Below are 20,449 nucleotides of genomic sequence, written 5' to 3'. Positions count from 1 at the left end.
ATGAATGGTCGAATTTAATGGCGGTTTCGACGTTTCTTTAAGTATTGCATACAGACGTTCCGTTGTTAACGCAAACCAATCTTGAGTCTTTCCGAGGCCCTGCGCTTCGGTTTGTAAGTGCTAAAAACGACAGACCCTAGCAGCTTGGATTATCGTTAAGCCAGATCTGATCATGAGTTCCTTGGTTCAGGTTTCTGTTCCACCTCGAGCCGTGCTCCAGATGTGGAAACTTAACTGGGGTAGCTCCGGCTAAACGGGCACGGCGTGGACATGGATCATCGTTGTATCGGCATGCAATTCGGGATGCAACACTCCGACCTGTGGGGTTTTTGTGATCAGCAAGGGTGGGTCCCAGGGTCGGCCGAGGCAGCTGGAAAATATGACCTAAAATTTCAGTAGCTGCGAACGGGATATGAATTTAGTATTCAATCGGAGTGTCTCAAGTTCCCAAGTGTGAGGTTAGTAGAGTAGCAGCGCTACAGGCGGAAACTCTGTTGGAAAGTTCCACGTGTAGGCTTACTGATATATCCGAGCACCTCTGCATGGAGCTGATGGCCTGATACTTGATAGCATTACGGTGGGTCAATTTTAATTGGTGTTAAAGAAACAATAGTGGTACCGTGGAAACTAGACTAGTACATACCATGGTTTGGATGTGCTTTTGTGGGTCTCCATTTCTGTTCGGTCTCTGTCCGTAGCCATTGATGTCGAGAGATTGAAACCCCGTATTCATCCTTGTCCTTTAATGCATATATCTTCTGGGAAGAATTCGGATAAATACATTATTACAAGGAGCCAAAAGCGAGGCGAACGGTAAAGCTTGTATGTGAATACCCTCTCATCCCGTCTCTGGCGAATTTTGCCATTTATCGTGGTGACATAACGCTTCTGTGGGCGAGCTCGCGCTCAGACGGTATATCTATACTACGTTGTCCACAACGAACAGGGACAACGAGGTAGCTAATGTGAAACTTAGGTGGGGGCGGGGAAAGCGGGTTCGAACGAGGCTGACAATACCATAGATACGGCCTCTGATAATATGGACAGGCCAAGCACCAGAAACACTTGCTTGTTGGCTTGATTGCCTTTGGGGTGCCAAACATCGACAACGCAGACGTCCAGATCTTTGTGTCACCTCAAAAATGCAACGTCAACATGGGTTCGCAACACGAGCCAATCGTTATGATGCTGGTTGCCCAATATTTAGGAAGAGAGAAGCCGGTCTCTAGCCTCTACTAGAACAATCCCGTCATAAAATGGACCTCTATACTTTTTCATGTACTTTACTTCATGGTGAGAGGTACCCAAAACCTATACTGTATTCAAAAGTCTATTTGTGAGGGTAGAGTTAGTGACATTTCGACTGTATATCTTGGCACCTTGAAATCTACTTTGATACCACGACATATACATCGACTGCCGCGCAATAAATCACCGTAAGTTGGTATTCGATCAGATAATAGCTAAAGTTCTCCGTATCGAGATATGTTGATAGGAAATTTGCTCCTGCTATTCCTACGTTAGCAAAATGGTACTCCGATCCGGAGCATGGACTGGGGTTCGCATGAGTTGGCCAACCTCACTAGGCTATCTGCAGATAATTTAGTAGGGTCTCGAAAGGTACAGAATAAATACTAATGACAACGATGTAGACACTTATATAAAGAGTTAATCTCTCCCTTGAGAAGAAGGAGATAACCGGTACCTACGAACTAGAAATTAAGTTTTAGGAAAATATGACAATCTAGAACCTTTAAACCTTCAGATTTTGAGATCTTAGGATTTTTGTAACCATTCTATTACCACCCACGACCATTCGAGGAACATTGAAGGGTAGGAAGTGTATGTTTACCTACCGCCTCTCAAGAGATTGGCGGCCAGAGTGTTATACTGCTGCGCTTAGTAGGTCCTTGAGTCGCCATGTACTGCCGTCCTTGAAATTGCTGAAATATCACTAGTACTAATAGATGGAGAACATTTATGCCTCATTCTAATATGTCTATCTACTAAGTGACAGTACGGCTGGTTCCGGCACGGATGACGCCCGCAAAATAAGGCAAAGAAGGACAGCTCCGACTTCGAACTTCCAAAGTTGTCACAAAGTTAACAGTGCCGGCTTGAAAACGGTGTCGAAGGATAATTTACAGCAATAATGTGTCGCTTGCTGAAGTGGCAGTCCTAAAAGTACGACCCGAAACTTCCTACCACTTCACACTCCACACCAGGCCACCAATCGCGGGTCCATTGTCATAGAGGATTCGCGGGATCAACGGAAAAAACTGCACTTTTATCACATAACTGTACAATAACTGAGACGGTTCCACTACCAGCAACATTCTAGTGGTTCGATGTTTCCTCGGTCACAATTAGCTAAAGTGTGGCCTCAAGTTCTACGAGAAAACCAAAATGCCAGAAATATCGAGAAAATCAGTTATGAGTGGGGGTTTTCTTCTCCTGTACAAGGAAGATTTTGGGGATAGTGGCTGAGCGAATCGGGTCGGAATCCACCACAACAGGAACATCAAGACGGGACCTTAATTGGATTTCGGGTCTCAGGGAAACAATACATTGGGTATCCTAGGAACAGCTAGACATTACATATCTAGTGAATTAAGGATTTAAGAAACGTGGTACCAAAATCACTGCCCTGAACCTTTTCGAACGCCAGGATTTCTGCGTAGAATCTAACGGTTACCCGCATGTGCATGCATCTCGCTAAGCCCTGCGGAGCTATTGGAACCTGCTTTCCGGCTGCAAATTCATTATCCAGGTTTCTAGGTAAAAAAGATTCCAAGAAAATGGTACTCTCGCGGAAAATTCTTCACGTTGTCTGGATCTTTGATCTTATATTAGTACTGAGTTGGGATAAGGTGATTCGATGCATAAGTGTGCCAATACATTGAGTCTCCGTCGCAAACTAGCGCATAGTATTTGCAGCGCTGTAGTTTGTAATCCTAATATCAGCAGCAAAAGGCAGCTGATCACCTTGAGCAAAGGGCTTTTAGCTCTAATAGCCATTATTATGACTAAGTAACCGAATGCCGAAGCTGGTAGGTAGTACTACCGAGCTCAGCCCAGACACATCGTCATAGATCTAGATCTCGTAGTAGACTTAGTAATTGCTGGCATGTCACCTAGTCCTAATAAGAAAAAGGTCCCTATATTTTTCCTATAGCTATAGGGCAGCCGTGCTACGTACCATAACAGCATAGGACCTTACTTGCAATGTGTGATATTCCGGCTCACCTTATACGTCCCAATGAAATACATTGGCTGAAAAAGGGTATATACTATCGAAGGCTTTTGTATGTGTGCCTCTAATTCGTCAAAGGGGACCTTACAATAGAGCTTGAAAAAAAGCCCTCAGAGCTGTATCAACACCAGCTTGATCCCGAAAGACGACGGCAAACTACGCGGTAGGGCTCTCGGGTTCCGCAACTTTTATTAGTCGAGAGGGAGAGATCTAGAGAAAAGCCATCCAACTAATGGTCCGTTCCTCAATCTGCTATTCGACAGATTTCAGGGCGGTTTTTCTCAAGGAATCTCGGCAGTATAACTGGAGAAGAGCTTTCCCAACGAATAGAAAGCATCTTGGGGAAGAGTGACACAGGAGGAACGGCTCTTATCCAGAGCAATGCTGGGCCATAAATATCCAGCCCAACTTGATACCCTGAATCAATCTTCATCTACACTGGTGGGCCGATAGCACCCTCTTGCAAAACTCAAAGAGTTAGCAGAAGCTCCTGCCCGGAGAGCTTTCAAACTTCGGGCCTACAGCGTAATCACCATTTCCTTTGTTTTTAAAGATCTTCTCCAAACATATTCCCTTAGTTCTTTCCTCTCCCTTGCAACCATGTCTCGACGAATCAACTACTTCACGGCGGCTGTTATAGGAATGTGTGATCCGAATATAGTTCCTAGACAGCCGTTGACCGGCCGGTCAGGGTCCAGCTTCAATACCTGGGGTTCGCATCAAAGTGGCCATGAGCATCATGGAAATTACCACAGCAATAGCAGCTCAGAAGACACCATGCACGAATCTAGGCCATCATACCAGTACCCACACAGCCATCACAAATCCGCACTAGCTGCAGGCCAGTATCCCCACCACTACCACTACCGACAGAGGACCCATATTCCTAGAATGGCAGGTTCTAGCTCTAGGGGTGGCTTCCACTCACCGAGCGAGTGGGTTCGAGCTGCTAGAGCCTATAATGCCGAAATCAGCGGCGAATGGGACAAGTTCCGTCCGCTGCCAGTGAGCTGGGAAAACGGAGACTATGATGTTCCTCAGGAATTTCCGGAAAATGCTCATCGGCTTTTCCATATGGATCGTGAGTATTCCCACCAGATTTGAATGTTGCATATACTGTGGCTAATGATTCCTTCGTCGTAAATAGTTCGAGAGATCCAAGATTTATGTTCACTGTTTGGTATCGATGCCGGAAGCAGCAGAACCGACCACATCCTCGCATTCCTCAAGTACATCGGTGCCGTTCACGTTGCGCAAACTTATCCAGAACGAGATAACTATGGGCCCGACTATTGACCGGGACTTCGATATATCCGACATTGATATGGAGTCGCGGTGTTATTTTGGCATCTTGAGGAGTTTGAAAGGAACAAAAAAAGTTATTTTATAAATCTTGCATTGCATTTACCGGCGGCGTTCTGTTTTATAACTTCCATTAGTATTGCATTGAATTGGGAGGCGTTTTGATTTATTCTATTCTATTTCCATCGGATAAAACTTACAAGGTTTTGCTCGAATTGTGCACATATTACTGTTTCCTTTTGTATAAGTTTCTGAATATTGTTTGTATTTGGGCAACAGTGGAGGGTGTGCCTTTAATTCGTGTGAGGGTTAGGAGGAGGACTCGATGGGGCCAATTCGCTTTTTTAGATACTTCGTTTTAGTCGTCAGGCTCTAGTTTCTGGGCAGAAGCGGCTTTGGTTAGGAGTTCCGGTTGCTCTTCCAAGAAGCTCTGCAGCCATTTCTCTCCCTGTTTTCCCTGTCGCCTATTCTTCATTTCTTCTCTTCTTCGCTCCACCACCTTCCTCCTCTCTTCCTTATCAGCCAATCTTTTCTCCTTGGCCTTCTGTGTATTCTCCCTTTCGACCCTCAAGGCGTCCATTTCCTTTTGTCTAGTCTCAGCATCCTGAGAAAACTGATAAAATGCAACACCCTTTGTTCGAACTTCCTTCGTGGCGTCGTAATGGGTGTCTTGTGCGGTATTCCGCGCTTCTTCTTCCAACTCTCTGCCCCTTCGTTCAAATTCCGCTTGATCAAATGCGCTAGTTTGTATGGTATCGTCGTAGATAAGTCGGCTATGGTCGACCTTCCTCTTCCTCACGTCTTCGCTATCCGAGTCGTAAGCCGTAGCCATAACCCGTGCTCTTGTATCCTCCCGTTGTAACTTCCTCTGCTCCCTTTTAGTTTGCTTCCTCGTCCTGCCAAATTCATCTTCGTATTCTACCATTTCCTCGTCGTCAGATCTAACGGGGAGCTCGTCATCGCTTGAAGTTTCCGCGTCTTCGTCCTCCTTGTTCGCCTCTCTTTCCGCCCATTTCCTATCGAAATCAATCAGACTTCCCGCCCGGTCTTCTTCAGCACAGGCCCAACCACCCTTAAACTTCTTGGTTGGAGGGACATAATCCCCACGCTTCATAGCGTTATACAACCTTGTCTTCTCCTCCATCATCTTTCGAGATCGTTGTAACTGGGCATCGTCGAGGTAACCGATATCCTTGCTTGTTGTTTTCCGAGTAGTTCCATCCGCGATATCTTTCGCAGCTCGACTTGAAACCCCTTTGTTGGAGCCCTTGCGGAAGATATCATCTTTGGAAGATGTAGCCGGCCGTTTACGACCTTGTGTTTTTCCCGACGATGCCAATCGGGCGAGTTCGCTAGAGAGCGCAAGGGCAGATGTCGATGATAGGTTAGATGGGATGAAGTTTTTTGGTTTCGGCCGGCCGTAAAGCTCGGGGTTGGTGGCTGGATCCGCCATGCCCTCAATGTGTCTCCATTCTAGTTAGAGATGCTAACTTTGAGGGTTGAGAAGGTCCAAGTTGTTTAGCCTGGCATCTCGTTTGACAATAATATATTACCCCTTCAATCAGCGCTAACCACCAACACCGAAACCACGCGACAACGCCAAACCCCAGCATCAACCTTCGCAAGCTCTCCAACTTCACACCCTCCATATTCGAGACCAGATAAGCCTCATTGCCTCTACCAACCATGGCAGCCGAACTCAAAAACTCCTGTATCGCCATAATCACCAATTTGATGAACCACAAGATCGGTTTCCCAATCCTCCCACCTCCCACAAGTTCAACCACTCTCACCGCGCTGCGCGACCTAAGCACCCACCACGATCTACTTGGTCTTTCTTCATACGACAAACTCCAAGAACTTACATATCAGCGACATATTCTCGAAGCAGAGGTGGAGGCTTTGCATGATGGTATTTTTTTTATCCTATCATTCTATTATTAAAAACATCACCTTATAACATTCTAGTTTTTTTAATTCATAGTTCTCACAAACGACTCAATGGATCTCGATGACCCCGAGAATATCGAAGCTATAAAGAAGGATGCTCGAGAGACACAAGGGAAGATTATAGTGAAGGACCTTGTCGTTACACAAATGGCTTCCACAAGACCTATTGTTCGGTCAATTCATTCTGGACCCAATCGGACAAAGATGGAAACGTATGTCTTTACTATGTCTTCAGCAAGATACGAATATTAACGTATAATGAAATAGTGACCTCTTACCCCTCCTCACAAACCGCGACCTCCTAGCCACCACCCTAATCCACTTAACATCCCAACTCTCAACCCTCCAAGAATCCCACAAACGCTCCTCTACAAGACTAACATCCCTCACGAATTCAAATAAGTCATTAGCAGAGCGGCTAAAACAACTATCAATCGAAAACGATATTTCAGAAAACATCACTACGAACGAACGACTTATTGCCGCAAAAGAGGAGGCAGCGAGGGCGCGGAGACAGTGTAGGACTCTGAAGGGCGTTGTACAGGGGATAATTGCGGGAAGTGGGATAAATTGGTCGGAAGATGATGCGTTAAGGGAGTTGGTGCTGGAGTGTGGTGACGATTGATATAGGCCATTGAGAAAGGGGCAGACGGTTGAGTGTAGTTCTCTTATACCAGCCTCGAGGAAGTGGTCACGTTGGGCGCATTTTGAAGTTGATCTTTTGGCGAAATGCGTATTGATATTCCCAATGTAAGTTAACAAGTAAATCTCATGATACCCAATTTTGCCCATCTACTACTACAAAAACAGAGATCCCCGCCCAAATTCCCATCATCGTCAATAAATCATACATCCAACGCTATAACAAGAAGAAAATAAGAGAAAAGGAAAAATACAAAAAACCACCATCTCAAAAAATCCTACAAAACCGCATAACTGGAAAAAACCGCACATACACGCTCCATTCTCAACAAGTCCCCCAACATATCGGGCATGCATCTCACACCCTGTTCATCCCAACCCTTCCCTTCTCTTCACAAAAACTTAATACTCCCCCCTATCATGCCTCTCCCTAAACTCCCTATTATGCCTCTCAACATCCCTCTTCTCCCCATCAAACACACCAGCAGTATTATGTATCTTCGGCTGCGGTTTCTTCACCGCTGCACTCTTCCCCTCCGAAACCTTCCCAGCAGGTCCAGCTTCACCTCTACGTTCAAACTCCCTGTTGTGTTTCTCAACATCTCGTGGATTTCCCTCGAATGCCGCAGCAGCCGGGTCAAGGATCTTGGGACGTGCGGTTTGGGTGGCCGTGGAGTATTGGTGGGTTAAGAGGGATGATGCGGCGCGTGTTGAAGCTCTGCTTCTTGCGAGAGGGAGGGAACGGGTGAGGGTTTGCAGGTGGCTCATTTTCTCTCTCTTTTCTCTTGGAGGTGAGATGGGATTGGGCTGGTTATCTGATAGAGTTGAATTTAAAAGAGGGAGGGTATTATACAAAATCCGTCAACAGTCTTGTATCTGACGAATTGACAGGTTCGAAGAATAGAAAACTTGGTTCCAGTAACACTCAAAAAAAAAAAAGCGGATCAAATCTCCAATATAAATAATGTTCCGTTCCGAAAATGCGGGGTGGGGGGAAGGGAAAAGAGATAAAATGGAAAGGATAGATCCGGGAGCGGATTATAACATGTGCTTCATGAAAATGAGCAACTTTCCCTCCTCCCCCCAATATTTCCCCCACATCCAATTATTTAAAATCAAAAAGAGGCAATCCTCGTAAATTCCGCCATCCTGTTCAGCTGATAATGATAACATCTACGGATGATGTCATCTTTTTCCATCCCGGCAATTTATCGTAATCGTATGGCGAACTCAAGAGGGGGGCCGGGCGACCATTTGAATTGATAACGTATAACGGGGCGAAAAAAGGAACGTACCTGGCACCCAGCATCCGTTCGAACGTTCCAAATCGTTAATTCCATCGATCTATCACCGAAACCTAAATAACAGCCTTATCTATTAAGGAAATGATGGCCGGTAAAAATTACCAAATAAAGTTTTTTTTTTTCTCCCTTAACTTGTCAATTTACAAAACGTAATTCAAGTTAGGTACTATCTATTCCGAAGTGTGTGTCTGTCTGTTTGTCGGTTCTGCATGAAGCCTCCCTCCGTATTTTCCCATTGTACATGTTATAAAATACGCAAAACGCTGGGTGGGGGAGTTTGTTATCGGCCAAACGGAGTCTAGAATCAGAAGTTTGTGGTCTATGGGATACGAATATTCGTGGTTTCGTTGTTTCCCCGGATCCCCGAGTTTTATCACATGCTTCCGTTCCAGAACATGGTCCACGAAAAAGAGAACAAAGGACGAGTGAGGGTTTTAATCTATCATTCTTTAGCTCGGCTGGAGAGCCTGCAGAAGTTCGGAATACTTTTTGATACTTTTTTAATTCACTTCTTATGCTGTAGATTCCCGAGGGTTTGGTGAAGAAGCGGTAGAAAAAAATACAACAGGAAATCACCAGTGTCTGAGTTGGGATGGTACGCGAAGAAGGAGATAGTATACCTAAAGAAACAGAAAGCAAGACTAAGAAAGGAAATCAATCGAGCAATGCAAGGAGAGAAATCGCAGTCCCCAGTAGTGCAAACCATTGCCTCCCTAAAAAAGTAAAAGTACAAAAAGAAACCCTTTCCAATCTTTCCCTCATTAGCAAGAAACCCCCATAGTTACTAAAATAGACGTTTTAAGAAAAAGGACCAAAGCAGTAAATCGTTTACAACTCCTCCTTAACAGCACCGGCAGCCTTCTTTGCAGCTCCAGCAGCCTCGTTGGCGTAGACATCAGCCTTTCCCTTTCCAACGCCAAGATAATACATAGCATTACCCCAGGCATTCCATCCAAGCCTCTGGAACTTCTCGAAAGCAGTCTCCTCTCTCCATCCGCTTTCAAAGATCTTTCGGCATCGGCGAGCTCGGGCGATAAGTTCATTCTTGTTAGAACCTTGGTAGGTACGTACACCATAGGAGTCGAGGTAATCCTTCAGTTCACTATCAGACCAGGTTTCGAAGGTGTTATCCTTGACGTAGTCGGTTGCTTGGGCGAGAGCCGAGGTAACAGTAGCGTAGGCATCTCCACCGGCGGAAGCAGCAGAGGCATAGGCAGCTTGGGCGGAGATAATGAGTTCGTCACGGGAGTTCGTAGCACCTTCGGAAACAACCTGTCCTTGGCCTTGAAGCCATGTCCTATAAACGCCTATATTAGCAAAACAAAAAAGCGCCAAGGGGGCAGAAGGCATACTTCAAGTTGTCAACGGTCCAGGTATCAAAAGTCCATGCATTATAACCACGAGCAGCCTTGTATTTGTGCAGACGGGCAAGAGCAACCAATTCGTCTTTCTTACCGGTCTGTGGAACAGGGACACCACGAGCGTCAAGATAAGCCTTGAGGCGGTTCTCAGACCAAGTCTCAAGAACCTTATCAGCAGCGCTGTGGTAAGTGCCAGTAACACTGTCGTAGATGTTGTCACGGGCTCCAACAGCATAGTCATAAGCGGCATCGGTAGCTGAAGCAGTATAGTCAGCAACAACGCTGGTGGCAGCATCTGCAGCAGACCTTGCAGAAGCGGCGGCGGCATCAGTAGCTGCGGCGACACGAGCTCCCAAAGAGCCAGTAGCAGAACCATAAGCTTTGTAGGCAGAAGTGACCGAGGCAGAGAAGGTATCACCGGTAAGACTGGCAACATTTCGACGGGCGAGGGCGATAATTTCATCACGTTTGCCATTTTGTGGAACCTTGATGTTGTTCTTCTCGAGCCATGACTTGAGCTCACTGTCGGACCAGGAATTGAATATGTTCTGGGCCACGGTGTCTTTGATGTCGTTGGCCTTCAAGCTAGCTTGACGGGAGTTACGGCGAACGGCAGCAATGAGTTCGTTGCGTTTGCTACCTTGGTAAACGTGGTAACCGTGTTCATCAAGCCATTTCTTCAAGTCACCGTCAGACCATTGTGAGAAGACCCAATCGCCAGGGTAGGCTGCAGTTTCATCAGCCTTCTGGGCGATGGTAGCGTAGTTGGCGCGAGCAGTAGACAAGAGGCTATCACGAGTTCGTGGCTTAGGGCTTGGGATGTTGTGATAATCGAGGAACGACTTGAGTTGGGAGTCGGTCCAACTAGCATCGAGGTGTTCCTTGTTAGTTACACAAAAGATCTTGCTTTTATTGCATACCTATCACGGGGGTGATGTAACTCGACTCACGTTTCAAACAACCAAGATTTGACGTCTCCATAGTTGTCTTCAGCAGCAGCTTCAGTTTCATACCATTTGGCCCGAACCTGCTTCTTCAACCAGTCCGCGTTTTCAGCATCCTTTTGGTTGACCTCGACACCTTTTTGCTTGAGCCAGTCCATTTGTTGTTGAGTGTCCCATTTCTCGTATGGAGTTACAACATACCCTTCCCAGTTTTCCTTGACCAAGCTTTCGAGGTCTTTACGGTCAGCCGGGGTAGGATGTGGGACATTGTGGTCAGAGAGCCATCGCTCAAGTTCGGTTTCATGCCATTTGTTGTAGACTTCGACTCCATAGCAGGTTAGCCACTATCATTAAATTTCATCAATTCGTGTAGAGCTTAGGAGACTTACGATGCTTGCTCAAGCCCCAGGCGGCAAGAGTGCTTTCAGAGAAGAGTGCTAACGAGAGCACCAAGACGGTGATCTTCATGATGGGAGTGTCTTCGACGATGCAAAAACTGCGGTATTAAAGGGTAGTCAAAGCCGTATGATTGGGGTAGGGGATCTCAAGATTATTTTTATTTTTTGATGTTAAAAGATGGAGTAACAGAAGAGAATGGGAATGTTGCTTTAAAGCAAGAACAATGTGAAATAATTGCGTCGGTTGGTTTGCTGAGAGCGTGATTGATCAGAGATACGTCGTAATGATGTAATATCCACCTCGAATAGGAATCGCCAGCGGTCAAAGAACAGAATAGAAAACTCTTGAATCAAGGGAAGTTTGAGTGTTATGCGAAGAACGGAATGACTCTTAGGTGTCGTGATGGTCGTTTTAAGGATATGTTAACGTTTGCGGAGTTTGGAGGTATTCAGCTTTGGGGATAGAAGAACTGCTTCACTGTTCGAAGCTTAAGTCAAACGAAGCTGGAGGCACGATATGAAGGTTCCAGGTCATCGACTACATAGGGATATGCCAGCTCGAGCTTGGATCCTTTTATGTACTCCCGATTGTCGATTATCGCCAGGCGCCGGCCAGGTCAAGTTACGCCACCAATTACGATACCTTGAGATTTTGCTAGATCTAGACCGATGGCATCAATTACCTCTAGTAGTACCCCTCCACGAAAAGAGAACAGAGAAGCAAAAGAACCAATCCCGCAGGCCGAAGTGGAAGCTTGTCGTGTTCATCAAAAAAGTTCTCAAACAATGCAATGCAAATGATGTCAGATACACGTACCGGCTACCCTTGTTCGAATTCCTGCTCGCTTCGCAGTCGCGTTAGGCTGTCATCTGTCGCGCCACATTACCTAACCAATTATCGGTTCTTATAGCGCCACAGTCGGGGCTGGTAAGGGATCGGGATGACACTATTTGATGCTCATGGCAAAACAACCTATGAAGATCAATGATGTCACAAAATAAGATCGATGTTTGCATCTTTTCTACATAGGTATCTGAAGGCAGGTAAGAAGTATCCAATATGAGAAATTTGTAAATGTCTCTATTGTATGCACGATTTGAAGCAAAATACATTGTGCACGATGCGTCTATCTATCTTGCCGGGCCATCTTCCTCCTCTCCTCAAAACTCCCAGATACTAAAAAGTTTATTCATCAATAAGAAAAACCCGTGAATGCCCGTAGTAATAGTAATAGTGTTACAAAAAAAAAATTTGTTGGTTCAAAAAAAGTTCTAGAAATGCCGTCTCAAATCATTATCATGGACGCCGGTCGGAAAGGAAAGAAACAAGAAACCAAAATGGGGTCCGATTAAAAAAGTTGAAAAAGCCCGAAGTGATTCGAATTTTGTTTTTTAATTGTAGCGGAATGTTTACTCTTTGCGAGCATATTCACGGCGGAACATATCATCAACCTTGACGAGGTAGTAAGCCTTGCTCTCGATTGTATCGGTAGGGCCTTGCGGAGTGAAATCCTTTTGCTGATGAGCCTTCTCACGGAGGAGCATGGTCTAAATCAAATACGTTAGCATCAAAAATTCCGGATTTCGTTTAGAAACTGTGGGGAAATGAGACATACCTCGTCGTAAACAGAAGGATCAACAACCCTTCTAGCAGCCAACCTCTCATGGAAGTTAAGCTTCTCCTTCAACTCCTGGGTGCCTTCGCGAACACGGATGCTGAACAAGCTGCTGGCAAGACCGCTACCATAGCTGAACATACCAACTCTCTTTCCATCGAGCTGCTCGCCACCCTTGTTGGCAATCAAACTAACCAACCCGCAGTACAAGCTAGCGCAGTACATGTTACCGCAGTTGGTTGGCCCCTCCAAGGCTGGGCTGACACGCTCGGTGAATCGCTTCTTGGACAGTCCCATGAAGGCCTTTTCGATGTTCCTGTCGGTGAGCGATTGCTCGTAGTTCAAATCTCGCAACTCGGCTGGGATTTCCGAGAAGGCTTCACTGGTAGAGTTGACCAAGAAGTCGTTGTAGAGCAAACGAGCGTAGGATTTTGTGACAAGCTTGCAAGTTGGGGCGTGGAAGCACATGTAGTCGAATCTGTCGATGCCCTCTTTGGCAGCAGAGTGGACGCCATTGCCGTTAGCAGCTGGAGCCTCGGTGGAAGCGTTCAAAGCACCCTCTCGCTTGTTGTAGGCCTTGTAGCAGGCATCGACGGCTTCGGTGTAGCATCGTAGCGAGAAGTGACCATCGACGTACGGGTACTCGCTGTGGAAATCGGGCTTGTAGAAGTCATAGGCGTGTGACATGTAAGATCCACGCTTTCCTGGCTCCAAGACCAACTTGGCATCTGGGCCGACGAGCATGGCAACTGCACCAGCGCCACCGGTGGGTCTGGCGGCACCCTTCTTGTACAGAGCGATGTCACCGGCGATAACGATGGCGTTTCTGCCATCCCAGGCGGAGGATTCGACCCAGTTGATGGCATTGAAGAGGGCGTTTGTACCACCGTAGCAAGCATTGACGGTGTCGATACCTTCAACGTTGGTATTGCCAGATGGAGCGAAAAGCTGCATCAAGACGGACTTGACGGATTTCGACTTGTCCAGCAGAGTCTCTGTTCCGACCTCGAGACGGCCAATGGTTGTAGGATCGATGTCGTACTTTTCAAGGAGGGATTTCGTGACGGTCAAAGCGAGGGAGTAGATGTCTACAAGAGCCATGGGCGTTAGAATTCTGCAGGAGCTGCTGGGAATAGAGGTGAGAGCCGGTGGTACCTTCTCTGTCATCACAGAATGACATCTTGGTCTGGCCGAGACCAATGGTGTATTTTCCAGTGCTAACTCCATCGAACTTCTCGAGTTCAGCTTGGTCGACGCACTACAGAGTAGTATCCAGGTCAGTTCCCAGCTCGATTGATCTTGACGTTCAACGTAACCTGCCCCCTGAACTGAAAGGGGCCGAGGGAAGCACGTAAAGGACAACGGACAGCTAACTAACCTGGGTTGGGAAGTAAATCTCAATGGCCTTAATGCCAACGTTCTGTGGTCTGGAAGCCATGTCTATGATTTTGATGGTATTGTGATTTCTGAACTGAGAGATGCAGATATTTCGAAATCTCGAGTAGGAGAATAGGCGAATTGGTTTCCGGAAAGAAGGGTAACGGGAAGGGTATCAATTAAATAGAGAAAGAGACTGAGGGGAAAAAAAGCTCCTAGTTGGTACGTGCAGGGAGGAGCTGGGCGCGATCGCTGCTGGCAAAGCTCAGTTGTGTTCAGTCCAAGTCGAGTCTAAGTCTATGCAGGCAGAACCAGAAACGCTAGCAGATGTGGTGTGCTGGTGGTGTTACAAGGGGACCAGGAAGAAAGGAAAAAAAAAAGTGTGCAATCGACAGTCGCTTGTAATTTCTAGACGATGTTGAAACTTCGACAATTGACGTTTATTAGGTACTTGATAATCGCAACAGCAAGACCAGGCAGCTAGAGAAGCGGCGCCCTGACAAGTTATATATCGTCCCACGGCCCAATGCTTCGGACCCGCGATCGAGCGAGGCCGGCGAGGATGGCCAATATGGGCACGTTTTGTTGAGCCCGTTTTGGGTTTCCTCGCTGCTGATACCATAGCTCGTACAGATTGGCCCCTGCATGCCAAAAGGGCTTCGGCGGACGCTCTCCGGCCCACGAAACGAGCACCAACAGCTCAAAGCTGCTGTCGAGCTGTTAGCTGACTGCAGAGCGGGTCCATTCCGTCCTGTCTTATTGGCCGGTTTCTTTATCTACGACTGGTCCCTTGCCGCACACACAAAGGGAAGAAACAGAAGCATGTTGGACCCACTCGATCCAAAGGGACAACCCCGGCGACCGGAGTTATTTCATTACTCGATAGTTTATTCATCTCAACTCTCCATTACTTGAGCGAAAAGTCATCGCTTCCTTTTGTCCTAAATAGCGAATCCTGGCGCTTTTTTCCTTCTCTCTTTAAATTGGACGTTGAAGATAGAATGCAATGTTGATTGAATGGCCCGGGATTCGGTGCGCGGCCTCCGATGATATATACCCAGGTAGGCACCTTAATTCTCGCCCTCCGAGCTCTGTTGCAATTGCAGAAGTAAGCCCAGACTTCCCTCGTCCGCCTTACTAACATGTAGTACATACTTACATACCTCATCGCGCCTTTCGATCAGAAAATTCGCGCAAAAGAATGGCAAGCTAGATCCCACGATGAGGGGCATAATTGTCGTTACCCCTGCGCGTCCATCGTTCTATAGATCTATCCAGAAGGTGATTTTCTTTCACCATATCTTTCACCGGACAAAAAAATTGTTATCGACGAGATAAATTCAAAAGACATAATAACACTTGTGTCCTAAAAACAGTTACCTAACTGCCAATGGGAACTCATACAATAGCCTATTATCTCCAGCCAGCCAAATGCGATTGGTTGTTACACTGACTCGCTCGACCTCACGCAAGCAGGCACGCAAGCAAGTTTACATACAAGAAATGCTTGCTTGCATGTGAGCCGACATTAATATTCTTGGCCCTTAACCAATAGTTACGTGGGCTCGTGAGGCTCGGTTGAGGCTGTTACTCTTAGCCAAGCAAATGTCGTTGTTTCCCTTTAGCTTTCCCATGCTAATCCTTGGATCTCGGTATCGGATATACTATCGGCGCGGCCGTTTCCTTTTTTTTTATAGCATGATATCGAAACAGTCACGATGTCAAAAAAATCGTTACAAAGGCTTTAAAAAAGGGGCCAAGATTAATCTATCCTATAAATTTTAATTTTTTTTATAGAAAAATTTCAGAATATCATTTGCGTTCTCTCCTACTTTCTTGCTACCATACTCCGTTCGCCTTCAACGAAGATTACCCTTCATTTAACATCTAGATATCTACAAGTGCCGTGAACCGTCTAGATACCGTATCGATATCGCCATATATATCAGGATCTGTGAACCGCATAAGCTTAAGTTTTAGATAAAACCACACCGTATCGCGCCATTGCTTCATCATCGTCGCACAAAAAGTTCGATTTGTGAGACCGCCAACTCCCGGATCCTGTGACCCAACGCACAAGCGTTTGAACCAACCCTTTTCCGGCAATTACTTGTCAGCGCTGCAGCCGCAGCTGACATCGATCCCATATCCCAATTCCATTAAATTCCACAAGAGTTTTTATAATGGACATCTACCCCATAATCGACAGCATACGCTACATCATAGTCCGTCTCTTCGTACGTCCCGCTTTCCCAATTATTTTATAAAGAGAAGTAGAGAAGGCTTACCATACATGTACTTACAGATAACCTTCGGCCTCATCTGCATCCTCCCAATCTTCATCCTCTTCCTGCTGGAACCACTAGTATACATCCTCCGCTTCATAGAAGATCACCTTCCATTATCGATATCACAAAAGAAACCGGCAAGACAGACGTCAATGTCTATCTCCAATTTGTCGTCTATAACGTCCGAGACGAATCCGGGGTCTACGAACGGCTCGAGGAAGAGGGAGAAGATTTTGGGGGGAGGATGTGAGTAAGGAGGCGGTTGTGGCGGGTTAGTATACTAATTGGGACGTGATTGTGGGGAGATTGTGATGTGTCTTTTGCGTAGTGGGGGATAAGGACATATGCGCATATGGTATCTATATCGATTATCCTATCGTCGACGGGGAGTTTTGAAATTTTGGGAAACCAGTCAGTCACGCCACACTTTTAATATCGATGAATGCTTTTCAGTTGGAGTTCTTCTTCTTCTTCTTCTTCTTCTTCTTCTTCTTCTGCGGGATCTTTCGGGGGGATGTGTGGATGTTTGCAGAAGGAAATCACTAGAGGACCTTTGGAGCCTCTCGCTTATTGTCTTTTCTGTCTTCTTTAGCGGAGTCCTGTCTTCTCTCACAGCTTTAGCATTTGTGATTTTTTATCAAGCGTTTCCATCTTCAACGTTTATCAATCGGTCGTTATTTAGAATCGCCACAGGGTTGGCGTGTATATATTTCATTGGGAGGGTATATTGGACATGTTTAGCGTCACTACATGGCATTAGGCCGTTTAATCTACCGCCATCGATGTCTATCGTTACACTTCCTCTTCTTCGTCATGATGATCGTTAAAGCGCTTTATAATACAAAAAAAAAAAAAAAAAAAGACAACGATGTAAAGACATCATACACCAGATGTGCGAGGAAAAAAGCTGCTTCAACATGAACTACAGTTACGAACGTTTTGCTTAATTGCAAAATAGTATCATAACATCTGTGTAGTAAACGAAAAAGTATGCCTTACTCAGAGTTAGGAATGAACCAAACTCAAGTGCTCAACCTGATCTCTTGGAACTGATGCTCGAGATGTTCAACTTTCTTTTTGGTTTCGATTATCAACCTGTGCTCTTTTTGTACCATCTTCGTCAGTTCTTCGCGGTTGGAATCGGGCGCTTCTTGGTCCTCCTCGGGCTTCGGCTTAGCCTGTTGGCCATCACTTGCAAGAGGAGTTGTTCTGTTTAGTGTTCCAACGAATGCCATGATCTTTTCCAGAATGTTAGCATCGGACCTACAAACCAGCTTTCAAAACTTCGATGTTGTAAGAGACATACCTTCCGTTGCTTCGCACCGATCTGGTTGGTAATCTTTTCGATACCGTTCAGCTCCTCAACATACTCCTGCTCCGCCTGCGACATCGACGAATACCCTCCCTTCCTACTGATAGCCGACAGCTTCGACAAAATTCCATCGACCTTATCTTTCAACACCTGCTGCGTATGTGTCGCCTTTTTGAGCTTCTCGCGAATTTCTTGCTGTTGTTTCTCACGCTCCAAAAGTTGATTCTGGAACCGACGAATATTATTTATTTGCTCGTGGAACCGTTTCTGCTGTTGTAACGCCGCAGCGTGGATTTGCTGAGCATTTTCATATCTCGCGTCCATCTCATCAAATAAAAGGTCCTTAAGCTTTTTAAGAACCATGGAATGGTCGTTGTTAACGAGAATTTCCATACTCAGCAGGCGGGGATCGATGACTTGTTTGACCAGAAGAAGTCGCTCTCGGCATTCCCTAATTCTTTGTTCGGTACTGGCGATAGCGTCCTCATTGGAGGTACGAGATACTGGGACCTGTGGACGAAGGGTGAGTTTCGACGAAGTGGAGGAGAGATCACTCCGTTCTTGTTTCAACTTGAGCATCTGGGTGTGATACTTCGAAGGGAGTTGAAGGACGGCAAAAGCTGGTTTTGAAGTCGTCGCGCCGATGAGAAGGTATCCTAGGTACGCATCATATATCATCGCGCTTCCTAGGACAGGGTATCGTGGTGCGTTCTTCTGGCCGCCAATCATATGGATCACACCCGTTCGATCTGCCTTTGCTAGTGCAGTCTCGATGGCCCTCTCGTCTTCCTCTTGGTCAATAACCGCTGTAAGTTTATTCATCCAATCTTCCAGATTCAACATCTCGACCCCGGATCCATGGCTAAAGAGCAATGTATTCGGAAAGTTGATGTCGACCGTAAAGCTAGGATGGATTGCTGAGGAGCCTTCTGTGGCTTCGGGTAGAGCGATATTAACAGTCTCATATCCAGAAATAACCGGGTACGGCGTCCTTTCATTAAACTTCTTGTATTTCAAGGAAGTTGAGTGCCATCTCGGTGTTACACTTTCAAACTCTAGCATCAGATCAATTTTGCCCGAGGACCACCCAACCGCAATAACGGCATAGTGAGCAGCACCGATACGGGCGATATCCGAGGCGAAAATCGATTCATCAAAGTTGTCCTCCGGGGCTGGTTGCAGTAGATAGGGTCCTTGTAGTAGTGGGGTTGTAAGGTCGGGAAGAGTTGGCTTCGACAGAATATAACCAGCAGGCTCCTCATCAAACTCGTCATGTCCGTTCGCAAGACTCTGAACCCTGATCAGACGGGATATTTCATGAATCCAAAAGCAAATTTGCTTGGAATTGTGTTTGTCAGGGGCCGGGATTGCAGGGTCCCCTGAATCTCTGATTTCTTTGTGGGCTTGTAGCTCGTACTTGAGCTCATCCAGAAAATCGTTATCCAGCATCCTGTCAAAACGGTTAGATGATCTGTATTTTTAGAGCTGTAAAATGACAATGGGATTTCTACTTGCCATTTTGAAGGAAGGAACGGGCAAAGGGAATATATTTCACCGTTCCTCATGAGAATGTACAGTGTGAAAATGGACCAGATGGACCCGACTCCACCAAAGCATATAGAAGTAGGCTCGATATCATCGATCAGATAGCTACTATTCCTATCGATCCCGAGCATCTGCTTTATGTCCAATGTTTCGGTGGGTTCAACAGTGGCACTTTCTTTGTTGAATTCGACCTCATAGACACTGTTACATAGTTAGCCAAGTCATATTACAAATCAATATCGATATACTCACTTTATCATGGCATCTTCGGTGAGAACAACGACACAAGGTCGAGCGGCTAAAGGATGGAAAATGGCCCTTAAGATGCGAGAAGGTGTCTGTGTCGGTGTGGGTTCAAGTTTAAAACATCTGAGAAACTGGGTTAGCAGGTGGTTGAATCAACCTACATAATTCTTGAGAGGAGAGCCTACTTGAGAGCAATCTTCGACCGGGCTCCTAGAGTTATAACTCCAGGCGCAGGTAGAAGGGCAATTCCAACGTCATACTCTCCCACAACTATCATAGTCTCGCCGTCCGCACTTTTAATGATCTGGGAAATCTCAAAGTCCAGGTGTGGGAGTTCTAGGCTCTGGTAGGTCATATATGTCAGAATCACCTAGTCCCGTTCGACGAATACTATATCAAACCCCTACCTGGTAAGCGATACCGCCATACTGTTCTCCCTTATCTAAACCAGCTTTAAGATCCTTCAGGTCCGCACATCTGAGCTCTTTCCCTTGCGCAACAAAGAGCTCGGTCTCGCGCAAAAATATAGTCCTCTTTTGGCTAGGAAATAGCTTCTTAGTCAACTTTCTATTGTCAAAGCCGGTTTTCGATGACGGTTCGGAAAGCAATCCTGCCACCAGTGAATTCTCACGTAGCCATTCCGGCAGTATCGGCGACACAACTGGGCCTGGCATTGGTGTTATTGGGTGTTGTTCTACGCGTTTTAGCGCTGAGTATTGGGATGGAGGTCGTTGTTATCGAAAAACAGCGGATAGTTGGAGCAGGTGACGATAATAGATATAACTAGTGCTTCCCCGTCACTTCTCGATCGTACGGCACTTATGAAGCTCTCGGATGAGCTTAGAGTAGTTCGTAAATGTATGTCGTTGTCAACCGGCTCTAAGTGGGTGTGGAAGCAAGGTGATGAAGTG

At 46.1% G+C, this 20,449-nt stretch overlaps 8 protein-coding genes across 8 annotated transcripts; 3 read left to right on the top strand and 5 right to left on the bottom strand.

Moving 5' to 3' along the window:
* Positions 1-3,853: 3,853 nt before the first annotated feature.
* Positions 3,854-4,549, top strand: DFL_004099 (uncharacterized protein; the record flags this gene model as incomplete). The annotated part of the gene is made up of 2 exons (XM_067633136.1): positions 3,854-4,334; positions 4,401-4,549. The coding sequence occupies 2 exons, from the start codon at positions 3,854-3,856 to the stop codon at positions 4,547-4,549; spliced, it is 630 nt and encodes a 209-aa protein (XP_067491336.1).
* Positions 4,550-4,913: 364 nt separating this feature from the next.
* Positions 4,914-6,008, bottom strand: DFL_004098 (uncharacterized protein; the record flags this gene model as incomplete). Its single annotated transcript, XM_067633135.1, has 1 exon — positions 4,914-6,008. One exon carries the CDS (start codon positions 6,006-6,008, stop codon positions 4,914-4,916), a length of 1,095 nt encoding a protein of 364 aa, XP_067491335.1.
* Positions 6,009-6,241: 233 nt separating this feature from the next.
* Positions 6,242-7,130, top strand: DFL_004097 (uncharacterized protein; the record flags this gene model as incomplete). The annotated part of the gene is made up of 3 exons (XM_067633134.1): positions 6,242-6,467; positions 6,540-6,717; positions 6,773-7,130. 3 exons carry the CDS (start codon positions 6,242-6,244, stop codon positions 7,128-7,130), a joined length of 762 nt encoding a protein of 253 aa, XP_067491334.1.
* Positions 7,131-7,549: 419 nt separating this feature from the next.
* Positions 7,550-7,915, bottom strand: DFL_004096 (uncharacterized protein; the record flags this gene model as incomplete). The annotated part of the gene is made up of 1 exon (XM_067633133.1): positions 7,550-7,915. One exon carries the CDS (start codon positions 7,913-7,915, stop codon positions 7,550-7,552), a length of 366 nt encoding a protein of 121 aa, XP_067491333.1.
* Positions 7,916-9,279: 1,364 nt separating this feature from the next.
* Positions 9,280-11,224, bottom strand: DFL_004095 (uncharacterized protein; the record flags this gene model as incomplete). Its single annotated transcript, XM_067633132.1, has 4 exons — positions 9,280-9,748; positions 9,804-10,676; positions 10,763-11,075; positions 11,146-11,224. 4 exons carry the CDS (start codon positions 11,222-11,224, stop codon positions 9,280-9,282), a joined length of 1,734 nt encoding a protein of 577 aa, XP_067491332.1.
* A 1,340-nt stretch (positions 11,225-12,564) lies between these two features.
* Positions 12,565-14,208, bottom strand: DFL_004094 (uncharacterized protein; the record flags this gene model as incomplete). The annotated part of the gene is made up of 4 exons (XM_067633131.1): positions 12,565-12,702; positions 12,771-13,858; positions 13,926-14,028; positions 14,149-14,208. The coding sequence occupies 4 exons, from the start codon at positions 14,206-14,208 to the stop codon at positions 12,565-12,567; spliced, it is 1,389 nt and encodes a 462-aa protein (XP_067491331.1).
* A 2,122-nt stretch (positions 14,209-16,330) lies between these two features.
* On the top strand, positions 16,331-16,831 carry DFL_004093 (uncharacterized protein; the record flags this gene model as incomplete). Its single annotated transcript, XM_067633130.1, has 3 exons — positions 16,331-16,384; positions 16,453-16,681; positions 16,764-16,831. The coding sequence occupies 3 exons, from the start codon at positions 16,331-16,333 to the stop codon at positions 16,829-16,831; spliced, it is 351 nt and encodes a 116-aa protein (XP_067491330.1).
* Positions 16,832-17,457: 626 nt separating this feature from the next.
* On the bottom strand, positions 17,458-20,212 carry DFL_004092 (uncharacterized protein; the record flags this gene model as incomplete). Its single annotated transcript, XM_067633129.1, has 6 exons — positions 17,458-17,673; positions 17,742-19,197; positions 19,263-19,493; positions 19,545-19,661; positions 19,724-19,881; positions 19,946-20,212. 6 exons carry the CDS (start codon positions 20,210-20,212, stop codon positions 17,458-17,460), a joined length of 2,445 nt encoding a protein of 814 aa, XP_067491329.1.
* Positions 20,213-20,449: the final 237 nt, after the last annotated feature.

The sequence above is a fragment of the Arthrobotrys flagrans genome (genome assembly GCF_004000055.1).
Source record: "Arthrobotrys flagrans strain CBS H-5679 chromosome Unknown unitig_0, whole genome shotgun sequence".
Taxonomy (NCBI): Eukaryota; Fungi; Ascomycota; class Orbiliomycetes; order Orbiliales; family Orbiliaceae; genus Arthrobotrys; species Arthrobotrys flagrans.
The sequence above is the reverse complement of the archived record's forward strand: the minus strand, read 5'-3'. Positions and strand labels throughout refer to the sequence as shown.